Genomic DNA, 18,613 nt, shown 5'->3' with positions numbered 1-18,613 from the left:
GATGCCTTCTTTCTTCCTTTTTAAGTATTTTTTTTCAAACTGTTGTTTAACCTGGAGAATAAAATATCATGTTTAAATTCTTTGTTCAAGAAAGACATCAGTTCAGTCAGAAGTGACAAAAATACACACAAATATACAAAAATAAATCAAGACTGAGATTCAAAAGCTTCCAGTTTATAGCACTTCATTGGTTGATTAAGTTAAGTTGCATTTTTATCAGCTTGACACAATCTGGTCATTTTCTTCTGGTCTCTGACAGACAGAAGAAGGTACAAACTGGTTTTTACTCCTCTGATTTAAGGGTGTGTTTTAGGGTAAAATTCTTGGGACAACAGCTTCCCATACTTTTCTGATAGATGCAGACCAGTAAGTAAGATGACCTTATTAGTACGAATATGATTATATGAAGTCTTTAGAAGGACAAAGTAGACCGACAGAGGTGAGAAGGGCTTTAAAATTCACAAATGATGAACCAAAGATGTGTATGACATGTTTGTGAGCACTGTGGATGCTACAGGTGGATTTTGTCATCTGTGGACAGAGCCAGAGTTACTGTCTCAAACATATATTTAACTATTCCTTTTAATAGTCGAAAATGTCTTTAAAAGGTTTTATCCACTAAACCTTTGCTGAAGTTAGAGTTTGGGGGCATTTTCACACCAGTAAATAAAGGTCAGGGCTCAAGGTCAGATTATGAGACCAGAGTTTAGATTGTCACTTGGGAGATAATACAAGACTGTGGCGAGATCAAACCGTTTTGGGAAATCACAAGCTGGATATTTATCACGGAACAGAGAAAATATCTGAAAAAAAAAAAAAAAAGACAAAAAGTCAGTGTCAGAGGAACGGACCTCTGACGTCAGTGCCAGTGTTTTGTGCTCGGCTCATCATGTGACTCTTACTCAGTTTACTTCAGTGTGGAGCGCACAAAGCCCGACGCGTGTGGAAAAGAGGCTGACAATGAAACAAAGCTCATGTTCAGCACCGTGTCTGACCATGACACTTCACTTTAATGCGCAACGAGCTCTGAAGGTTAGTGTGACATTTCTGCACACGTCCCTCCGTTAACAGATAACAAGTCCTCCTCGCCTCTTTCATTTGTATTGATAGTTCAGGAATGCTTTCATGCGTGTGGAATAATGTTTGTTCAGTAGGTGAGGCTGCCTGTTGTTTGTTTGATCCAACTTTTCAGGCTTTTCATCTCAAGAATGTCAAGCATGAGTTCTCAAAACAAAACTGCTTGCTCCATCTGCTCCCGTTTTTCTCCACCCAAAACCTGTGGTGACTATTTTACAAGCAAACCCGACGTTCTTGCAGAGATAAAGAAATAAACGAGCTTATGCGGGGTGTATATGAAGCCTCTTGGCAGCTAACGTGGTCAGCTTCTTCCCCCTTGTGGTGGGTTTGGGTATTGCAAAAGCATGAGGCTCTAAGAGGAACTTAATCATCTGGTTTCATTGTGATTCTAAGTAGACTGCTAAAATGCTTCAGTATAAAATCACTTTAGATGCAGGCCACTTTAGCACAAAGGAAGTTCAAAGCATTACAAAGTATTTAAATGCAGATTTTAACGTGGATAAAACTGAGTGAGAACTTGAGTGGATTTATGCAAATCCCAGTATATACATGAAAATGACCAGAGTGCGACCAGCTGCCTCACTGGAGCATGATGTCCTTCTCAGTATTGTTTTCCAGGCTTCCTGCAATCAATCCCCTGCTTGAGTCACTCTGACTCACTGTCTACATTTGCCGTGTCCTGTTCACCTCACGGAGCTTAAGAGGTTTATTTATCACGGTCAGCTGTAGAATGAAACCACCTTGTTCACTCTTAGTAATCAAAGCAAATTTACTAGAACGGCAAAAATAGATTTTTGATGCTTGATGCCGAGCTGTTTGCAGTGAATTGCCACCTGTTGAAATAATAACATAACAGAGCATGAACAGGAAATTTACAAGGAACAGTTTAGGCCTGAAAAATGATCTGTGTAAAAACGGGAAACACCAAGAAAAGGCTTTTTGGTTTGTCTGTTTTTTAGGATGGATGAAGGAGTTAGCACCGTTAGGCCCCGGATTTGAATCTGAGTGAAGTTTACATATTTTCCCCATGTCTGTGCGGGTTCAAACTGGACTTCCTCCCACAGTTCAAAAGCATGTCGGTTAAGTTAGCTGTTGATTCCAAATAGACTATGAGTGTGAATGGTTGTGTTTCTTGGCCCTGAAATGGACTGGCAACCTGTCAAGGGTATAACCTACTTCTGGCCCTATGACAGCTAAAATAAAGACTAACAAACAACCCTCTGCATTTGATGTTTTTCACTGTTTTTTCACTGTTTCACTGTTTTACCAAAGAGCTTCCTTATATTATTGTGACCAGTAGCAGCACAGTAAACAAGAGTAGCCCACATATTTAGGGCACATATTTAAAACAACAACAATATTATTTGTGTAGCACTTTAAAAAAAACACTCAGTTACAAAGTGCTTCACAGTTTAGATAAAACAACACATTAAAATAAGCCTGCAAAGCTCTCATTAGGACCTCATAGCTACCAGCACAGTACCAGTCTTCATGCTAAAATAAGCATGATGAATGAATTGTGCAAAATGTGGAATGGTTTCTCTTTAAATGCACATCCTGACTGGTTTTGATGGAATCTTTCTGATCGTTTAGTGCAAAACATGCTCGGGCAGTCACGGAAACCCATTCAAGAGCCTATTTTCCCAGAAAAACACCACGCTGTCCCACTGCAGCAATTTTCACCCGCCTGGTAATTGTTTGCGACTAGGTGCAAATGCAGACAGTGTGAGTCTAACCAGTTTGCTACCCAGAAGTGAGATGCGTCAGATCACACATCAAATCTGCCAAACCGTCCAAATGAACTCCGTGCCGGTGACGCACTGTCCGAGCCCTGCCGCCGCTCACTCTGAGTTTAACATGGGGCGGATGGAGGGAATCACTTTAGAGGATTAAAACTGTCATCTGGTTGGATTACAGCGAGAGCTTACCTGCCCATCTGTCACCTTCAAACTGTGGCAGAGAGACTACCTTTGGATAGTGGAGGCCTCAATCCAGCCAGACAGACTGAAACCATGACACAATTGTGTTGGATGTTTGGAAGTATTCAGTGCCTTCATCCTGTGTTATATTACATCTTCTATTTGTAAAGAAGTGCCCGAAAACTCAGTGCATGTGCAGCTTTTGATTGAAAACCCACCTTAGATTCATGTTTTAATAAAAACTCAAGGGAAATTAGGCAGTATAGAGACTTTGACTGATCAATATCACTTAATCATGAGCTGTAGGTGACACAGGATCTTTAGGTTGTAGTTTACTATTATTAAACAGATTAGACCCATGTACAAAAAGAAAATGGTCAGAGTGCCCACTTGACTTAAGAGCTACATTAAAAACACTTTTAGGTAATTGGAAACTCTTAATTGCTCATAGTTGTGAATGTGAGTGCGAATGGCTGTCTGTGTCTATGTGTTAACCCTGCGACAGACTGGCGACCTGTCCAGGGTGTACCCTGCCTCTTGCCCCAAGACAGCTGGGATAGGCTCCAGCTTCCCCGTGACCCTAAAAAGGATAACCCGCAGAGAATGGATGGATGGAATAAGGGGGTAACAAGTCAGGTTTGTTACCCCCTTACCTCCAAGCCCTGAAAGGTACAGTGTGCTAACAATGTAAGGTGGGAAAATATTGGTTGTTTTTCTGTGAAATGACCGTGTACTTAAAATTACTTACATTATAATTTGTCCACTTCTTCTGCATAATACCCAGAATTTAGGCATTACTTGCATTTACTTACAATTACAATTAAGTATGAAGAACGTTTTCCACTACGTTTGCACTACTTCAAATTACTTATGCAGTATTTGAAATTATGTACAGAATAATTTACATACTTTAAGTTATACAATATTTCAAATTAATCAGGCACTACTTAAAATGAGGTATGCATTATAATTACTTAAAGATTAATTATTTTTTCTTGCAGATTAATAGTTTTTGTTTGCTGTAATAATCTGATCTATTACCCCTATTTCTAGTGCACCTACCTTTAAGTATTTGCAGATAAATATAATTGCATTGTAATTTCAAATATAATACCCTGATATTCAATTTAATTACAGGAGAATTAAGTGACAGGCTGTATTATAAAGTGTTACCGACAATTATTGTTCATCATTCCAGTAAAGGAGCCGTATACTTTCTAAAAGTGTAGAGTCTATGCACTTTAACCATAGTTTTGCTTGGTGTAATAATCTGTCCTGTTTAAAAAAATCACTTTGTAACTTATTTACAGAAAAATACTTCCTCTTCATTTTACAGCGCCTTTGTAAAAACGCTACAGAAACACAAGGAAGTGCTGCAGCATGTCATACCTCTTTCATATGATGTGTGTGCTGACTGCAGACAGACTTGAATTATGTGAACTCTTGTTCTCCTTGTTCGCACTGTCTTTATCTCTCTTCCAGGAAACAGGTGAGTGGAGCTGACCTGGTTAGAGATGCACCACACCCGATCAGGCAGGGCTGAGGAGACTGTGGCTGAGTTCCAATCCAGACAATGCACCCTCCCCCTACACACTTTCACTCTATCTGCACGGAGGATAAATGTCTTCAGCTGCCTGGGCGACTGAAAAAGCTGTTTGTGTTTTATATTCATACTCTTAACGCAGTGACTGCATACTTATTCACATGACAGATTTACTTTCTTAATTTAACACTGTGTCATTATATAGATTGTTACATACTTTTGGGGCACATTGTGGCATGCATATAAGAAAGAACCGTTTCATGAGTGTTGAGCCTTCTTTCTGAGCTCAGCTCATGTTAAAATGCTCAGTTTTCTACAAAAAACAGAAACAGTTTCTGAAATCACCTGGTGAAATTGTACTAAGTCTTATTATTGAGAGTGTGTCATCTTTGACAGACTGGTGGATGCCGATACAGGTGGCTGTAGCTACTAGCTCTCTGCTTTGCTTCACTTCTGCTAACTGGAGTAACTGGGTTGTGCTTTTGATTCCTTTTGGAGTATTCATAATGCCTTTATCTTACAAATAATACCGTTTTCTATGCCATATTGTTTGCCATATAATTATGCTGACTGACTGTGTGTAAAATTGTAGGATTTTATTTGGATCTTGCTCATTAGCAGGCCTCTGGGACTGTGTAATGCACCCATATGGTCTTTGGGTGCAGCTTGCTAAACCATCTCATCTTTATCTTTAAGCCTCATGGCATGATGGGAAATGCTATCCCTTGATACGATATTAGCTTAAGCTGTGATTTATTGTTAACAGTCTCTCTATAATCTGTGTTCTGCCTGAAGCCTGTCCAAAGGGAGTTCTTCCTCCCCACCATTGCCAAGTGTTGCCCACAGGATTCTTATGAATACATTTTGAGTTTTCATGGCTGGCATCACTACAGCAGCTGTATAGTGGTTAGCACTACCAACTCGAGGGCCCTTTCTGTGTGCAGCCTGTACGTTATCCTTGTGCCTGCATGTTTCCTCCAGATGCTCTTGTGTCCTCCCATAGTTCAAAGACATCCATGCTGGGCTAACTGATGATTCTGGATATGAGATAGATAAAGTGTATACAATGACAGGTAAGTAAATGGGGAATGTTAACTACATAATCTTTGGATTTTTTGATTTTTGACTTCCTCAATAGTTCCTCAACATGATTACAATTTTTTTTTTACATTTAGCCAGGCACTTAGGACACAACACTTTCTAAATACAAGCCCCTGTTTCTGTTGTAATAGCAAGAAATAGTAGATGTAGCAATGCATGTATTCACAGTGAGTATTGTGTACGCTAACTTACTGTCATGTCACTGTGAAAAAAGAGTACTTTTCAGACCTGCTTGAATTGTTTGCTGCAATATTTTTATGAACCATAAATATTGTGACACATTTAGAGCTTTTATTTTATTTCTTTTTATATTGGTGTCACCATGTTATCATTAGAAGATGCAGCAGTGAATATAAATGTTTCTCTTGTTTTACTTAGTGAGCATTCTCAGTAATGGATTCTTCTGCAGTGACTAAACAGAGGTCGCGGTTCATCCAGCATTTTATTTAGCGGTGTATCGCTAAAGAGGAGGAGGAGGATGGTGTTGTGTTGTAATGGAAGGGTGATGAGGATTTTAAGGTTGGAGTGAGAATGCACAGAAGGAAACTGTCAGAGGTTAGCTGCTGTTGCTGTTGCTGCTGCTGCTGCTGCTGCTACTCACACCTACACACAGAATAAGCCAACAAACCTTGATTTCCTCCTACACAACAACTGCACATTAAGTCTGGACTCTATCCTGTGCATCACACACACTGACAAACATTTCCTCCTGTAATTAGCACATTTCCTCCCCTCCAAAAATTCAGGACCATCCACTGTAACCCAGTGACTCCCATTATCTGCGGGAAGTTAATTTGTTCATTTACACAGGATGACCTCCCGCATGTGTTGTCCGTGCACTGCTGAGCTCCCACGCCACTAACGCTGTCCTCCGAACAACATTCTTTGATTTGTCTTCCTCTTTCCTTCTCGCTGCTCAACCCACTCTGTCCTGTTTATCTGCCTCTTCATCGCTCTCAGGCTCCCTTTTCAGCTGATGGAGCTTATTGTGGACAAATAGGCTTACAAGTGTCTCTATGGCAACGGCGGATCGTAAAGAGCTACATAAGCACTTCATCAGGGGCCATGATCCAACGGCTCCCATTGGAGATGGTGCCCCCAACCTCCTGCAACAAGTAAAGGCAGGTCAGAGAGGCTCCTGGGAGGAGGAGGGGAGAGCGAGAGGTGGCGATAATGCTGAGAGAGGATGGAAGAGGAGGCGAGAGAAAAACCATTTCTCCTCTCTCTTCTCTCTGCGTTTCATTCAGCCAGTCTCTTCGACATCCACCCAGCTCTTCTGCTTCCTGAGGACTTTTACTGTCCGGCTCTACGGTGATTTTATATCTTGTGGAGACCAAAGAAAACTTCAGAAACAAGGAAGAGGTAAGGCATTCTTTGAAGCAACAAGCTGGTTCAAAATAAAGGCTGAAAAAACTGACTTCAAGAAGGCATGTATTTTTTTTCTGGTATTCACGCCACTTATAAATAAGAAATCACTCAGATTTGGAGTCCTGAAAGAGAGCAGCAGACCAGTCTCCAATTCAGGGCTGAAAGGAGTGGTCAGTTTAAATGGTTGCTATTGACAGAGAAATTAATTGACAATGGCTGGAAATCCAGTGATCTTTTAGGTCATTTATTAACAAATATTACAAAAACAACCTGAGATTACAGGTCTTTCAATGCTTGGTTATTTTGTGGTTTTAGTTTATGTCATTTCTCTTTAAAAGACTCACCTATTTTTATTTTTTTATTTTCTGACTTTACTTCCTAGCAAGTTTAATATTTTGGACTTCTGATTAAAAAGAAGATGCTATCAGATTGTTTTGTGTTCAGATTACTTGATAGATTGAAAAATGCAGCCTTTATCCTTCCTGATGTAAAACATACTGATGCAGTGACTCTTTTACTTGCTCCATTTTTAGGGGTTAAAGTGCTGAACACTTGGGGTCGAGGTATGGCTGTAATCTCACTCCATCGCTCTGTTGTGAAACCTTTTCTCAGCGCATGTTTTATTGTAGCCACAGCATCTGGAGGCGCATGTACAACTGATGTGGCCCAGAAGATACCTCCAGCATGTAAATAGATTAACCTACCATAAAAACACTGTGGTCAAGCATTAAAGGGGCTGGTCATGCTGAAAACAACATCTATACTAGAAAAACCACTAAAAATGGGACTTAGATTTGTAAGCTTTAAAGCTGTGAATCGGAAACAGTGTTTTTCATTTAGAAAAAAAAGGTGCCAAAGTCCCATCATGTAAAATCAATGCTTTAAAATCCTGAATAATGACTCACGACACATGAATCAGTGGCCTGCACAGCTGTGCTTTTTAATACAAGCTAACAAAAGGCCCACTATTGATGGGCTTGAATAGAGATCGTTTGGAGCAGATATGACACCTGCAGAACAAAGAGCCGACGCAGCATGGTGGATGTTGTCTTTTTGAAAAATATGCAGATATCAAACACACTTCAGAGGATGCTTTGTTTTACAAAATGAATGTTCATTAAAACTCGTTGCAGGTCAACCCTGCGCTGTTTGTTATGTTTTATTGGTACCATTTTCAAACATCCACAGATTCTAATTAAACATTTCAAGCGTGTCTCTTTCTAAACACATTATTTATGTCTTTATCACTCAATTGAGAATAAGAATGTTATTTCCATCTGCTATAATTCATATTTGGCAGTGTGGCTCTGGGACAGCAGAAGCGAAAATGCTCACAGAGCAGAGCAGGCAACAGAGGTGGGTTGCAAAGTGGCTTGTAGATGTCCAGGAACTGGCAGGTTAATGCAGATTAAATAGCACAACCTGTATTGCCAATTGGATGCATAAAAGAGCGTTAGCTGAGTCGTCAGCTGATGTGGGCTCAGTTCAGCTGATCTGGGATTAGGCTGATTTTGACTTTGTGGCCTGTTTGAATGGATGCTCTGTTCTCACAGACACAGCCTTTCAGAAATAAACTTGAAGTCTGCTTGTCATTCCCCCTCATCAGGGAACAGTGAAGGAGGACGCGGCCATGGCCTCCTGGTTCAGCTGGAACGAGCCGTATTACCGGTCTCCCCGCCGGGACCCGGCCGACGTGGTCACCGACACCCTGATGCTCGAGTTCAGCTGGCAGCTGAAGGAGTCTGAGAAGCAGCAGAGAGAGAGGGAGAACGAGTACCGACGCACAAAGACTGGGGTCGACTACAGCTGGCTAGCCAGCACGCCCCGGTCCACCTACAACATCAGTACAGGCGAGAGGCTTGGCCTGGAGGACCTCTGTGCCAAGGTGCCCCCATCCTGTTGTGGGCTGGTCATACTCAAGTAAGGTGATAGTGAGTAGGCGTGAGATGAAAATCATTATAGCAGTTTAGCAGTATACCATATTGTTTCCTTGTCGCCAAAAATCTACTTTAATTTTATTAAATGTGAAGACAGTTTGACTTCAGAGCTACTATCTCATGACTACTTATGAAATGAATGATGATAGCTACAAGTTAGCATCTATTCTCTAAGAAGAAGAAGAAGAAAAAAAGAACTCAGAGATTAAATTTATTGACACATTATTTAACACTGGATAATAATGACAGCACAGTCACATACATTCACACAGTGCAATGAATAAATAAAGCTATTTAGCTAGCAAGCATGCTAACCTTAGCTTTATTTATTAGAAAAAGATTTGTGCTTCGAGTTGAAAGATAAGATCACCAATGTTGTAAGAATGTATTTAAATATATAATTGTATTTATTTTTTGTAACAATACCCATAACCAACACGGCAATGCTAACAAGCCAATGTGGTACAAAGTTTACTGCTATTTTGGTTTTGTGTGTTAGCACAGCGGTCTTCAACCTTTTTTGCACCACGGACCAGTTTATGTCCGACAATATTTTCACGGCCTGTAAGGTGTTGCGGATAAATAACAAAATAAAACCAGAACCGGTACCAAAAAAAGGAAGATTTATTCATAACAGAGGGGGGGCAGCAACGATAAAAACCGATAAAACCCTAAAAAACATAAATTTCACACCCGAGCCTCAACTCTCTGCCGGTACCAAGCGACTCACATGGCCCGGGGGGTTGGGGACTGCTGTGTTAGCATGCTTCCTAAGTACTAGAGGCTAAGTTGGATCTGGCCTTTTTTTTTATTTTTCCCGCTCAGGTATTTATAGACACACCCACTGGTCACTTCATGCATTTAGAAAGGTAGACATGTTCAAGACATCCTGCTGAAGTTCAAATTGAGCATCAGAGTGGAGCTATTTAAACTGGATAGACAAAATATCCAGTGAACGGCAGTTCAGAGGAGAATGATTGGACTTCAAGCTGATGGTTATGCAACCATGCATAACCATGCTGAATACACCTTGTTATTCATCACGCTAAACCTTGAAGCAGGTGGGCTACAGCAGCAGAAGACCACATTGAGCGCCACTCCTGTCCTGATTTCTGGTACATTATTCAGATAGTAGGGTCAGAAAGCATAGTTCCATCTTTCCTTGTATCAGTGTTTAAACTCCTGGTGGTGTAATGCATGAGGCTTATTTTTTGGCACAGTTTAGACCCTTTAGTACCAACTGAGTATCATTTAAAATCCACACTGACCTGAGTATTGTCGCTGACTGTGTTGATTCCTTTTAAGACAACAAAATCTTTTGTGACAGTTTGAGACTACATTGCATCAACTAGGCACGAGGCACTCTGGTGGTCTTCAAAAATCTTATAACAGGAATGGCTACTGGTCTATGTCTGTAACCAACTATAACCCCTCCCTAATTCTGTTTGTGTTAACACTTTTACGAGACACACTTAAGCGTCTTCTTTGGCACAGACCAGGGGAAGGTTTTGTGAGGCAAACTGATAAGATGGCCAGCTTCTCCGTCATTTGACGCGTGACTTTAATGCTCTGGTGCATTCAAAGCCATTTAATCTCCGACAGAGACTTCCTGAACTCATCTTAGCGTCTGTTCGTAGAAAGCTGCAGAGGTTCCAGGTGCCTTGTTAGAGTTTAACAGCGTTAATGTGAGTAAGAGGTGAGGTGCTAAATGGTAAGTGGAAGTCACCAACACAGCAGGGACCAAGATGACCATGTTTTTGCAATTTCAGTTTGCCTCATGTGGGCAAAGAACTCAGCTGTCTTACTATAAAGTGTATTTAACAAAGTAAAATTGCATTTATTCATCCATTTTTTGTCCAGTTCAAGGTAGAAGGGCGACTGGGACCTGTTCCAGCTGCCACAGGGCAACTGGGAGATCCCCCGGCCCCAAAATAAGTGTTTTTTTGTTTTTTTTTAAACAAGCAGTTTTAGGTTAGATATTCTGTCTGGTGAGTCTGATTTCTGTGGAATTGTTAAAAGTGTCATCTTTAAATTTATATTAAACTTACTCAATTTCATACATAAAATGAAACTGATTGACTCTATTGGTAAAGTTGGTTAATTTTTAATCTGTTTTACAACCGAAAAGAAAAGTTTTGTGCCAGCCAAACACATTAATAACACGTTTTTGAACATCTTACCTTAGATAATACATTTAACTAGTATTTATTATAATCGAGTGAGATTACTAGGGTTGAGAAGTCAGCCCAGGATCATGACATATGAAGGCCTAAGGATGGATTTCCGTTTCTTTTAAAATTTCTTGCCAAACTAAATTGTATCCTTAATAGGAATATTTTACTGTATTTCTAAAATTCTATTTTTGGAATCATAAAAGCAACATCAGAGATGCTAAATCTGAGCTAGCATGAGTTGATCAAAAGGCCAATTATGAGTCAGTTTGAAGTACTTACTGAGCAACTGGTTCCCAAGTTTTCTATTTAAAGGTTTGTTAGGGCCTCAGGCACTTGTTGGCAGAGGAGGAACATTTGCCATCACGTGGATCCTCATCTGTTACAGGCAGGTTAAGATGGCTCTGAGCATTACATGTCATGGGACGTGTGAAAGATTTCATTTATCCAACGTACCGACAAAAGAAACACAGAATTTGCTAGAAAATGATGATGCTCATTAACTGACTGCAGTTCCAGCGTTAGTTCTGACCAGCATCCTTTTATCAGATCATTTGACCATAGTCGCTTTCACACGTGCACTTTACTTAAAAAAGAAAAGAAAAAAAAAGCAAAGCATATATATAGACAGTCCTGCTTTGAGGATCTCAAGTGATTCACAGCTAGAAGAGCAAGCAGGTGTTATAATGTGAGCACGTTTGTATTAAAAGGCATCTGCTGTCACTCCACTGGACTCATTAAGGACACAAGACAAAGAACCTAGGTTCCACCATTTGTTATCTCACAATGCTCAGATTTCATCTAATAAAACTGCTTGTTAGATAGTTGTGCGGGAAAATCCCAGCAGATTAGCAGTTTCTGAAATACTTAGACCAGTCTGTCTTGTAGCAAATCTCCTTTCTTTTGCCCCTTTTGATGTTCAGTTTGAGCTTCAGCAGGTCGTCTCTATGAAGTCTCCATTCCTAAATGCACTGAGCTGCTTCCGTGCGATTAGCTGATTTGATGCTTTTGTTTACAAACATCTGAACCTAACAAGTATATAGAGGTGGGAAATGTGACTCTAAATGATTCAAACTTGTTGTATGAGTTAGTTAGAAGCTAATTGCTAATAATGTTCATATTTTTTAAATGAAAAACATTTTTAATGGCGTCTTTTTGTAGAAAGGGTGCACAAAACAACCAAAAGAAAAAAGCCAATTACAAAGCCATCGCACTGACAACCACACAATCACTGTTTCATTTCTTTGTACAGGTTCAGGGAGGCCATGCAGGCCAATGAGCCCGAAGTGCATGAAGTTTCTGGTCTGTTTCGCTCTGTCCTCATGGAGGCTCTGGATCACCTGAAGGAGGAGCAGGAGGCGGAGCGACTTGCTCGCCAGTGGAACAACAAACGTGCCATGAGCGTTTCCCTCATGAACTTTAGATCGCGGATCAAGATCAACCCGTTTGGAAGCACAGTGGGCCTGACCACTGCTGCAGCTGAAGGGGCGGGTCTAAGCGACCTCAAAACCGTGTCAGAGGACGTGGAGAGAGGGATGGACAAGGACGAGAAGATGCAGAGAGTGTGGAGCATGCCTGACTTTAGATACAAAGGAACCGGCAGCAGTAAGATTGTTTGATGCGGGAGTTCACGGGACAGAGATGGTGATGATGATGATAATGATAATGGTGGGACGTTTCAGTAGGACTAATGCTTTGTAGCAGTGTCCACTTTTGCACCAGGAGAGAGGATGAGTCCATCTGTCCGCCTGGTTTTACAGTACAGTACCAATCAGCATTTGACCCTGCTTTACTCTCTTATCTGAAGTGTCTTTTTTCTAGTTTATCGTATTTTAAATATTTTTCAGTACTTGAAAGAATTTTCATGAGATTATCACTACTTGAAGTGATGCCTCTTTCATTTTGCAGAGATTTGGCATCTAAGCACTGAGGGCTTTTTAATGTAGCCTAATAGGGAAATTAATCTAATTTAAACTGCTGTTTATTGGGAGGAGAAACTTGGTGCTAGGTCAGACTACACAGGCAGGGCTGGGCTATAAATTTTGTTCATACAGTTTTTGTATAGAAGGAAAATAGTCTTAAAACAAATGACTTAATCCAATGAGAAGGTGAGTCACACGTTCCCTCCTGAACTGCACAGAAGAACCCAGGAACATAATTCATCATCCAAGGTCGGTGAACTGAAAGCTCTCTTCCTGTGCTCTTTATTTGCAAGAGGATGTTGGAGGGGAGGGGTTGGGGGAAGAGGAATTAATCATCAAAGGCTGTCAGATCAAAGTAAAAGTTTTGACGCACTTTAATTGCTGTTTCTGCTCCATTTGTCACCCACCATTATTCAGCAATACATAAAAGGTTTCATCCATCATCCATAAACATCTTGACATCATCTCCATACAAGAGGAACTGACAGTGTCTGTGTTTTTATATGTCAATACAATAAAAATAACTGATTTTGAAACATTGTTCATGAGAGAATAAATGGTTATGAATAAGACTTACTATAATAATTCAACAATACAGAGTCGATTCGCATTTTTAACACAATATACATGTTAAAAACTTATTTCAACACACAATCAGACTTGCACTTTTGCAACCGCAATTCTCATCAGCTACAAGCAGAAAATGAACGTACGAAACCTTTCTAAATGTAGAAAGGCTGCTATGAATGGGGAAAGTAACTAAGAGCTGAATGAAGAACAGCAAAGTCTGTTTTCAAATCTTTAAATCAGGTTTATTAAAAAAGAAAATCAGAGGGTGTGACTTGATCAGTCCTCTTTTTGTTGCTACGTGAGACTCCGACCAGGCTGCCGGTTGCTGAGATACACTGTGGGTAATGTTGGAGCCAGCTTCACACATGGAAGACACATATAGATCTAAGCCCATATCTCTTCTGAACCAATTACTGACTGAATTCAGCATTTTGTGAAATGGTATGTTGCGACCTAATTAGGGAGTTCTTTTTTTGAAAGAGATGACAAACTGCGAGCAAATCTGAGAAGTCAGAGGCAGGTGAGCAACTTTATTTCCATCTGGTGGACCACAGATGAACTTACCCAACTGCTTAATAATAACACCGCTTACATCATGAGCCTGCGGTGTGACTGCTTCTTGTTTTGCCCACAGAAATATCTCCTCCTGCACTCCGGCAACGTTGCTGCTGCCTCTCTGTGGCAACTCAATTTACAGTCATCTTTTCCTTCTCAGAAAACTCTGCTTTTATTTTTTCCTGAGATCTGCTGAGGTGTCTGGGCCTGACAAACAGGACCGGTGTTCACAGCGGGATTACAGGGTGGAGTTCAAGAACTCCAGAAGCTCTGCTCGATTTTTGTCTCGCTGTAAGAAAACAAAGCACACATAAGACAAGTGAAAAAAAACAAACAATCTATAAACTACAAAAAGGCACATCTGATTGCTTACCTGTTTGTCTTTCTTTGATTTCTTTACTTTCATCTTTATCTTCTTCCCTGAAATCATGCTGTATTTGCCCTTTTTCCTGTCCTTCAAATACTGAAAGAAAAACACATTTAATTTTAAAGAATCTTATCAGTTCAACTTCTAACTAATCCCAGGAAAATGCCAGACAGGCACTATCACATTCCAATATCAATGCAAACACAGACTGTACTCAAGACAACACTTGCAATTTGAAGAAATGCACCACAGCATGTCCCAGAAACGGCTCTTTGTTCTGTGATGCTTAACACAGCACTGGGTTTATTATGCATGGAAGCTGCACATGGCGTATGAGGATGGCAGGAAGTCAGGTACAAGAAAAGAATAAAGAACGAGGTCAATTTTCAAAATAAAAGCCAAGTTAAGGATGGAATAAAAATGTCAGAAAACGCGAAGATGCACACCCGCAGTAACAGTATGAAGAAATATGGATCAAAACAATTAAAGAATAAAACGTTTGGGTGTTCTGACTTTAAAATGCCTGTCATATTAGCCAGGCTGGAGTCAGAACTCTTTAAAAACAAAGTTGTAAAATGAAGAATATTACCACCTATTATGGATGGCTTTGATATTAGAAGTCCTTTATGGTCTATAGGATTTTGGAGGGGACTTTATGGTGAGGCGAGCTTCATTTGGACAGGTGCTTGTGTGCTTTGTTATTCCCACCTCAAAGATGAGGAGGATGAGTAGCAATTGTTGCACGTTTTATTCTAAGAATAAAGAGGAATAGACTTATTCTATAATTCATCTTTGGCCATTGTGAGAACACCTAATGATTAAAGTGCTAGTCCGTAATCTTAAAAATTAATCACTCTATTCTTCCTGTTAAAGAACTGTTTACAAATGTATGAATATATTTACATGATATAATGCACCAATATAACACACTCGTCTAACAGAAACATGTAAAGGTTTTTGCTGAATGTTTTCCTACCTTGGAGATCTGCACAGGTCCTGAGCTGTCCTCCTCTCCTTTTGACTTCTTTTCTTTCTTACGTTTAGACCGTTTCTCTTTCTTCCCTTTCTGGATAGAAAAGAAAAAAAGCATAATTCAGTTTTCTTGGGGCTTAAAAATTCTTTGTCAATATAAGCTAACAAATGAATAGTAAATTACTTTTTTATGTTTCTCCTTTCTCCTTTTCTTGGACTGTTTTCTGGATTTACTGCGAGAGTCTAACAGGAACAGAAATAACACACTAAGCTGAATCCAAACTGATATCAGCACTGTGATGAGAAACTTCAGGAGAAAAACGATTCTTTAGATACATTTCAGACATTTAGTGCACACTTACCACTACTGCTAGAGCTGCTGCGACTTCGGCTGGATGACCGTGAAGAACCCGAAGATGACGATGAAGATGACGATGCAGATGAAGACGATGATGATGAGCTGGAAGAGGATGATGAGGAAGATCTGCTACGGCTGCGTTTCCGCCTCCTTTTTTCTCTTCCTGAAAAAAAGGGGCAAAACAAAAATGTAATTACACAATAAACTAACGTAAGCCATATTTACAAAATTACAAATGCAGCCATTCAGCATTTCCCTTGACTGACAGTGTCTGGAAGCGAGACACAGTAAGGTAGTAAAATTGGTTACTAAGGTGTAATTTTGAATATGACATACACAAACATAGTTTGTACTCTGGTTTTTACTATTTGTAAGCATTTATATAGCTCTAGGTGCAGTGAAACAGAAAGGAAATGTGTCCTGTTTTATTGTTTTTCTGCTAATGTGAACTCAGTCTTTTTTATGTATTTTTGCTGCTATATCTTCACAAAAAATGAAGACTTTCAGTCAAATCTTTAATAGATTTGGAGAGATATGTTGCCCTGTACCTGTGCATGTGCAATGACAATAAAGTTTAATTCTATTCTATTCTATCTACTATAACTATATATAGTAAACATAATAGGTAAACACTAATTTAACAGTCAGTTTTCCTTCTTCTCAGCAACAATCAGTCCACTCTTTGATCCCCAGTCACAAACATGAGACACTGTTTTACACTGTTGGCTGTTATAATTTCCCTTGAGATCAATTAAGTATCTATTCATCTATTTATCTATGTCCAGCCGTAACGTCACATGTGTCTTCGGCTGTTAACTCTAATAAAAAATAAATAAAATGAAAGAGCAACCGGTAAGTACTGGGGGAAAACTTGCCTGTGCTTCTGGATCTTTTCCTTTCATCCTTCCTGGAGCTGGAGGAGGTGGACACTCTACAGTCCGCTTCTGCCGACTGCAAACGCAGAGAAATCATTATTGCTTGTGTTGCGTGTGTGTATATGTGCGGGTTTTGTGTGTGACAAGAAACAGGTCACCCTTTAAAGCTCCTGGATAAGCTGGCAAAGCTACGAATAACAAAACCCCAAATAAATGGAAGAATACGGAGATATGGATATACAAAAACGTTGCAGACAGTGCTACGTTTACAGAGCTACAGCTAAAAAAAAACCCCCGCTATAAGCTATTAAACCTGAGCTTTTGTACTCACCATAGCGACAGTTGGGTGCAGTTAAAATTATATTAATATTTTCTATCTACAAAGACTTTAAGAAGGGGTAAACTGTGAGTTTATAACCAGTTATATCCGGTAAATTAGCACTAGTTAGCTACCTTAGGAAACATTTTGTATCCCATGATGCACCGGTACAAGCTACTTTCAAAACAAAGGCGCGAGAAGAACCGAAAGCTATCACAGCGCCTCCCAGTGGCGACAGAGATATTATTCATTGCAGAGTATTCGTACTGCTTGTGTTTGCTCGATGAAAACATACTACTATACTATTATAATTAAATAAAGAGAAGGAGTTTTGAATATAATTTAATCAATAAGTGGTCTAGAGAAAGCTTATGATAGGTTAACAAGAGAGGAACTGTGATGCTTCATTAGAAAACAGGAATGGCAGACAAGTATATTTTTATTCCTTGTCCTCCTCTCCCATATCTTGAGAGAGTGTTCCACATTTTAACAGGTCCTGTGGAAGATACATCTAAAATTCGCCTTTTTACGCAGTGTATGTGAAAAGAAGGCTTTTTATTCTAATTAGATGAATAAAATAAAATCAAGAAAATGCTATGTGCACTAAAGAAGGTTGCAAGCTACAGCTTTGCAGATTTTGATGAATATCATTGAAAATCTTTGGTCATTTTTTCTCCTGCTACATATGTATTTCAATTTTGCACAGGAGAAAATATGATGTGAATTGACATAATATGTCTGAGTCATAATTTGTTTAAAACAGGTATGCCAAACTACCAAGACTGTTACCAGTGAGAAAAGCAGCTATATTCGAATACAGCAACTATCACAAGTGATAAATAATAAACTTGACCTTCTTTTATATTATTATTATTATTATTATTATTATATTTCCTTAGTAAGAATGTTAAAAAAAGTTGCATTCTATATTATATATTTCACAACATCCCAGCATTGTGAACGTGTCTCTCTTTGTTCCACACAAACACTGTGTTCATCCCACACTGCATGAGGACAGCAAGGCAGTGGTGAGATGTGCAGTAGGAGTAATATATGGGTTCAAGGTGGAGGTGTGATTGCATCAAAAATCGGCTCTGAATCCCTTTTTGTTTGCAGTGGTGATAGACAGGGTGACAGATGAGGTCAGGCAGGAGACGACACTGTGATCTATAGTGAGAGTACAAAGTAGTTGGAAGAAAGCCTGGAGAGGTGGACTTATGCTCTGTAGAGAAGAGCAATGAAAGTCAGAAGAAGTGAGATAGAATGCAGTGCGTGAATGGGAAGGTGAAGAAGAAAGGAGGAGTAAGAGCGAAGGTGGATGAATTTAAATACCTGGGGTCAACCATCCCAAGCAAGAAGAGCACGCAGACATTGTGGAGTAGGTGGAGATGAGTATTAGTAGTGATTTGCAAAAGAAGGATAGTGGCAGGAGTGAAGGGGAAGTTTCATAAAAAGTGAGACCTGCTATGATAGTTGGTTTGGAGGTGGTGGCACTAACAAAAACACATGTAGAGGGTTTGTGTGACAGAGGAAGGTACTATGGATAAGGTGAGATTGAG

General features: G+C 39.8%; 2 protein-coding genes across 8 annotated transcripts; one reads left to right on the top strand and one right to left on the bottom strand.

Annotated features, from left to right (window-relative positions):
- Positions 1-884: 884 nt before the first annotated feature.
- On the top strand, positions 885-13,574 carry rd3 (retinal degeneration 3, GUCY2D regulator). 6 transcript variants are annotated; one of them, XM_040017816.1, is made up of 4 exons: positions 886-1,032; positions 4,479-7,002; positions 8,615-8,928; positions 12,369-13,574. In XM_040017816.1, the coding sequence occupies exons 3-4, from the start codon at positions 8,639-8,641 to the stop codon at positions 12,733-12,735; spliced, it is 657 nt and encodes a 218-aa protein (XP_039873750.1). In that variant the 5' UTR covers positions 886-1,032; positions 4,479-7,002; positions 8,615-8,638; the 3' UTR covers positions 12,736-13,574. The 6 variants fall into 6 exon arrangements, with proteins under 6 accessions (XP_039873745.1, XP_039873750.1, XP_039873748.1 ...); XM_040017814.1 differs by having other exon boundaries at positions 3,502-7,002; XM_040017815.1 differs by having other exon boundaries at positions 886-5,612; positions 6,601-7,002.
- Positions 13,389-17,232, bottom strand: si:ch211-22i13.2 (uncharacterized protein LOC553945 homolog). Of its 2 annotated transcripts, none has more exons than XM_040017809.1 (7): positions 17,189-17,227; positions 16,736-16,811; positions 15,865-16,023; positions 15,687-15,745; positions 15,507-15,596; positions 14,537-14,626; positions 13,389-14,452 (listed from the first exon to the last, which is right to left on the bottom strand). In XM_040017809.1, exons 1-7 carry the CDS (start codon positions 17,210-17,212, stop codon positions 14,402-14,404), a joined length of 549 nt encoding a protein of 182 aa, XP_039873743.1. In that variant the 5' UTR covers positions 17,213-17,227; the 3' UTR covers positions 13,389-14,401. The 2 variants fall into 2 exon arrangements, with proteins under 2 accessions (XP_039873743.1, XP_039873744.1); XM_040017810.1 differs by having other exon boundaries at positions 13,395-14,452; positions 17,067-17,232.
- Between the last annotated feature and the right edge of the window lie 1,381 nt (positions 17,233-18,613).

Source organism: Simochromis diagramma, unplaced genomic scaffold (assembly GCF_900408965.1).
Source record: "Simochromis diagramma unplaced genomic scaffold, fSimDia1.1 OVJJ01000802.1, whole genome shotgun sequence".
NCBI lineage: Eukaryota > Metazoa > Chordata > Actinopteri > Cichliformes > Cichlidae > Simochromis > Simochromis diagramma.
The sequence above is the reverse complement of the archived record's forward strand: the minus strand, read 5'-3'. Positions and strand labels throughout refer to the sequence as shown.

Coding starts and splice junctions, on each gene's coding strand:
- rd3 (XM_040017811.1), top strand. CDS start 8,639: ATGGCCTCCTGGTTCAGCTGGAACGAGCCGTATTACCGGTCTCCCCGC. Junction 8,929..12,368: donor TGTGGGCTGGTCATACTCAA/GTAAGGTGATAG, acceptor TTCTTTGTACAG/GTTCAGGGAGGCCATGCAGG.
- si:ch211-22i13.2 (XM_040017809.1), bottom strand. CDS start 17,212: ATGGGATACAAAATGTTTCCTAAG. Junction 16,812..17,188: donor GATACAAAATGTTTCCTAAG/GTAGCTAACTAG, acceptor CTGCGTTTGCAG/TCGGCAGAAGCGGACTGTAG. Junction 14,627..15,506: donor GACCTGTGCAGATCTCCAAG/GTAGGAAAACAT, acceptor TTTTTCTTTCAG/TATTTGAAGGACAGGAAAAA.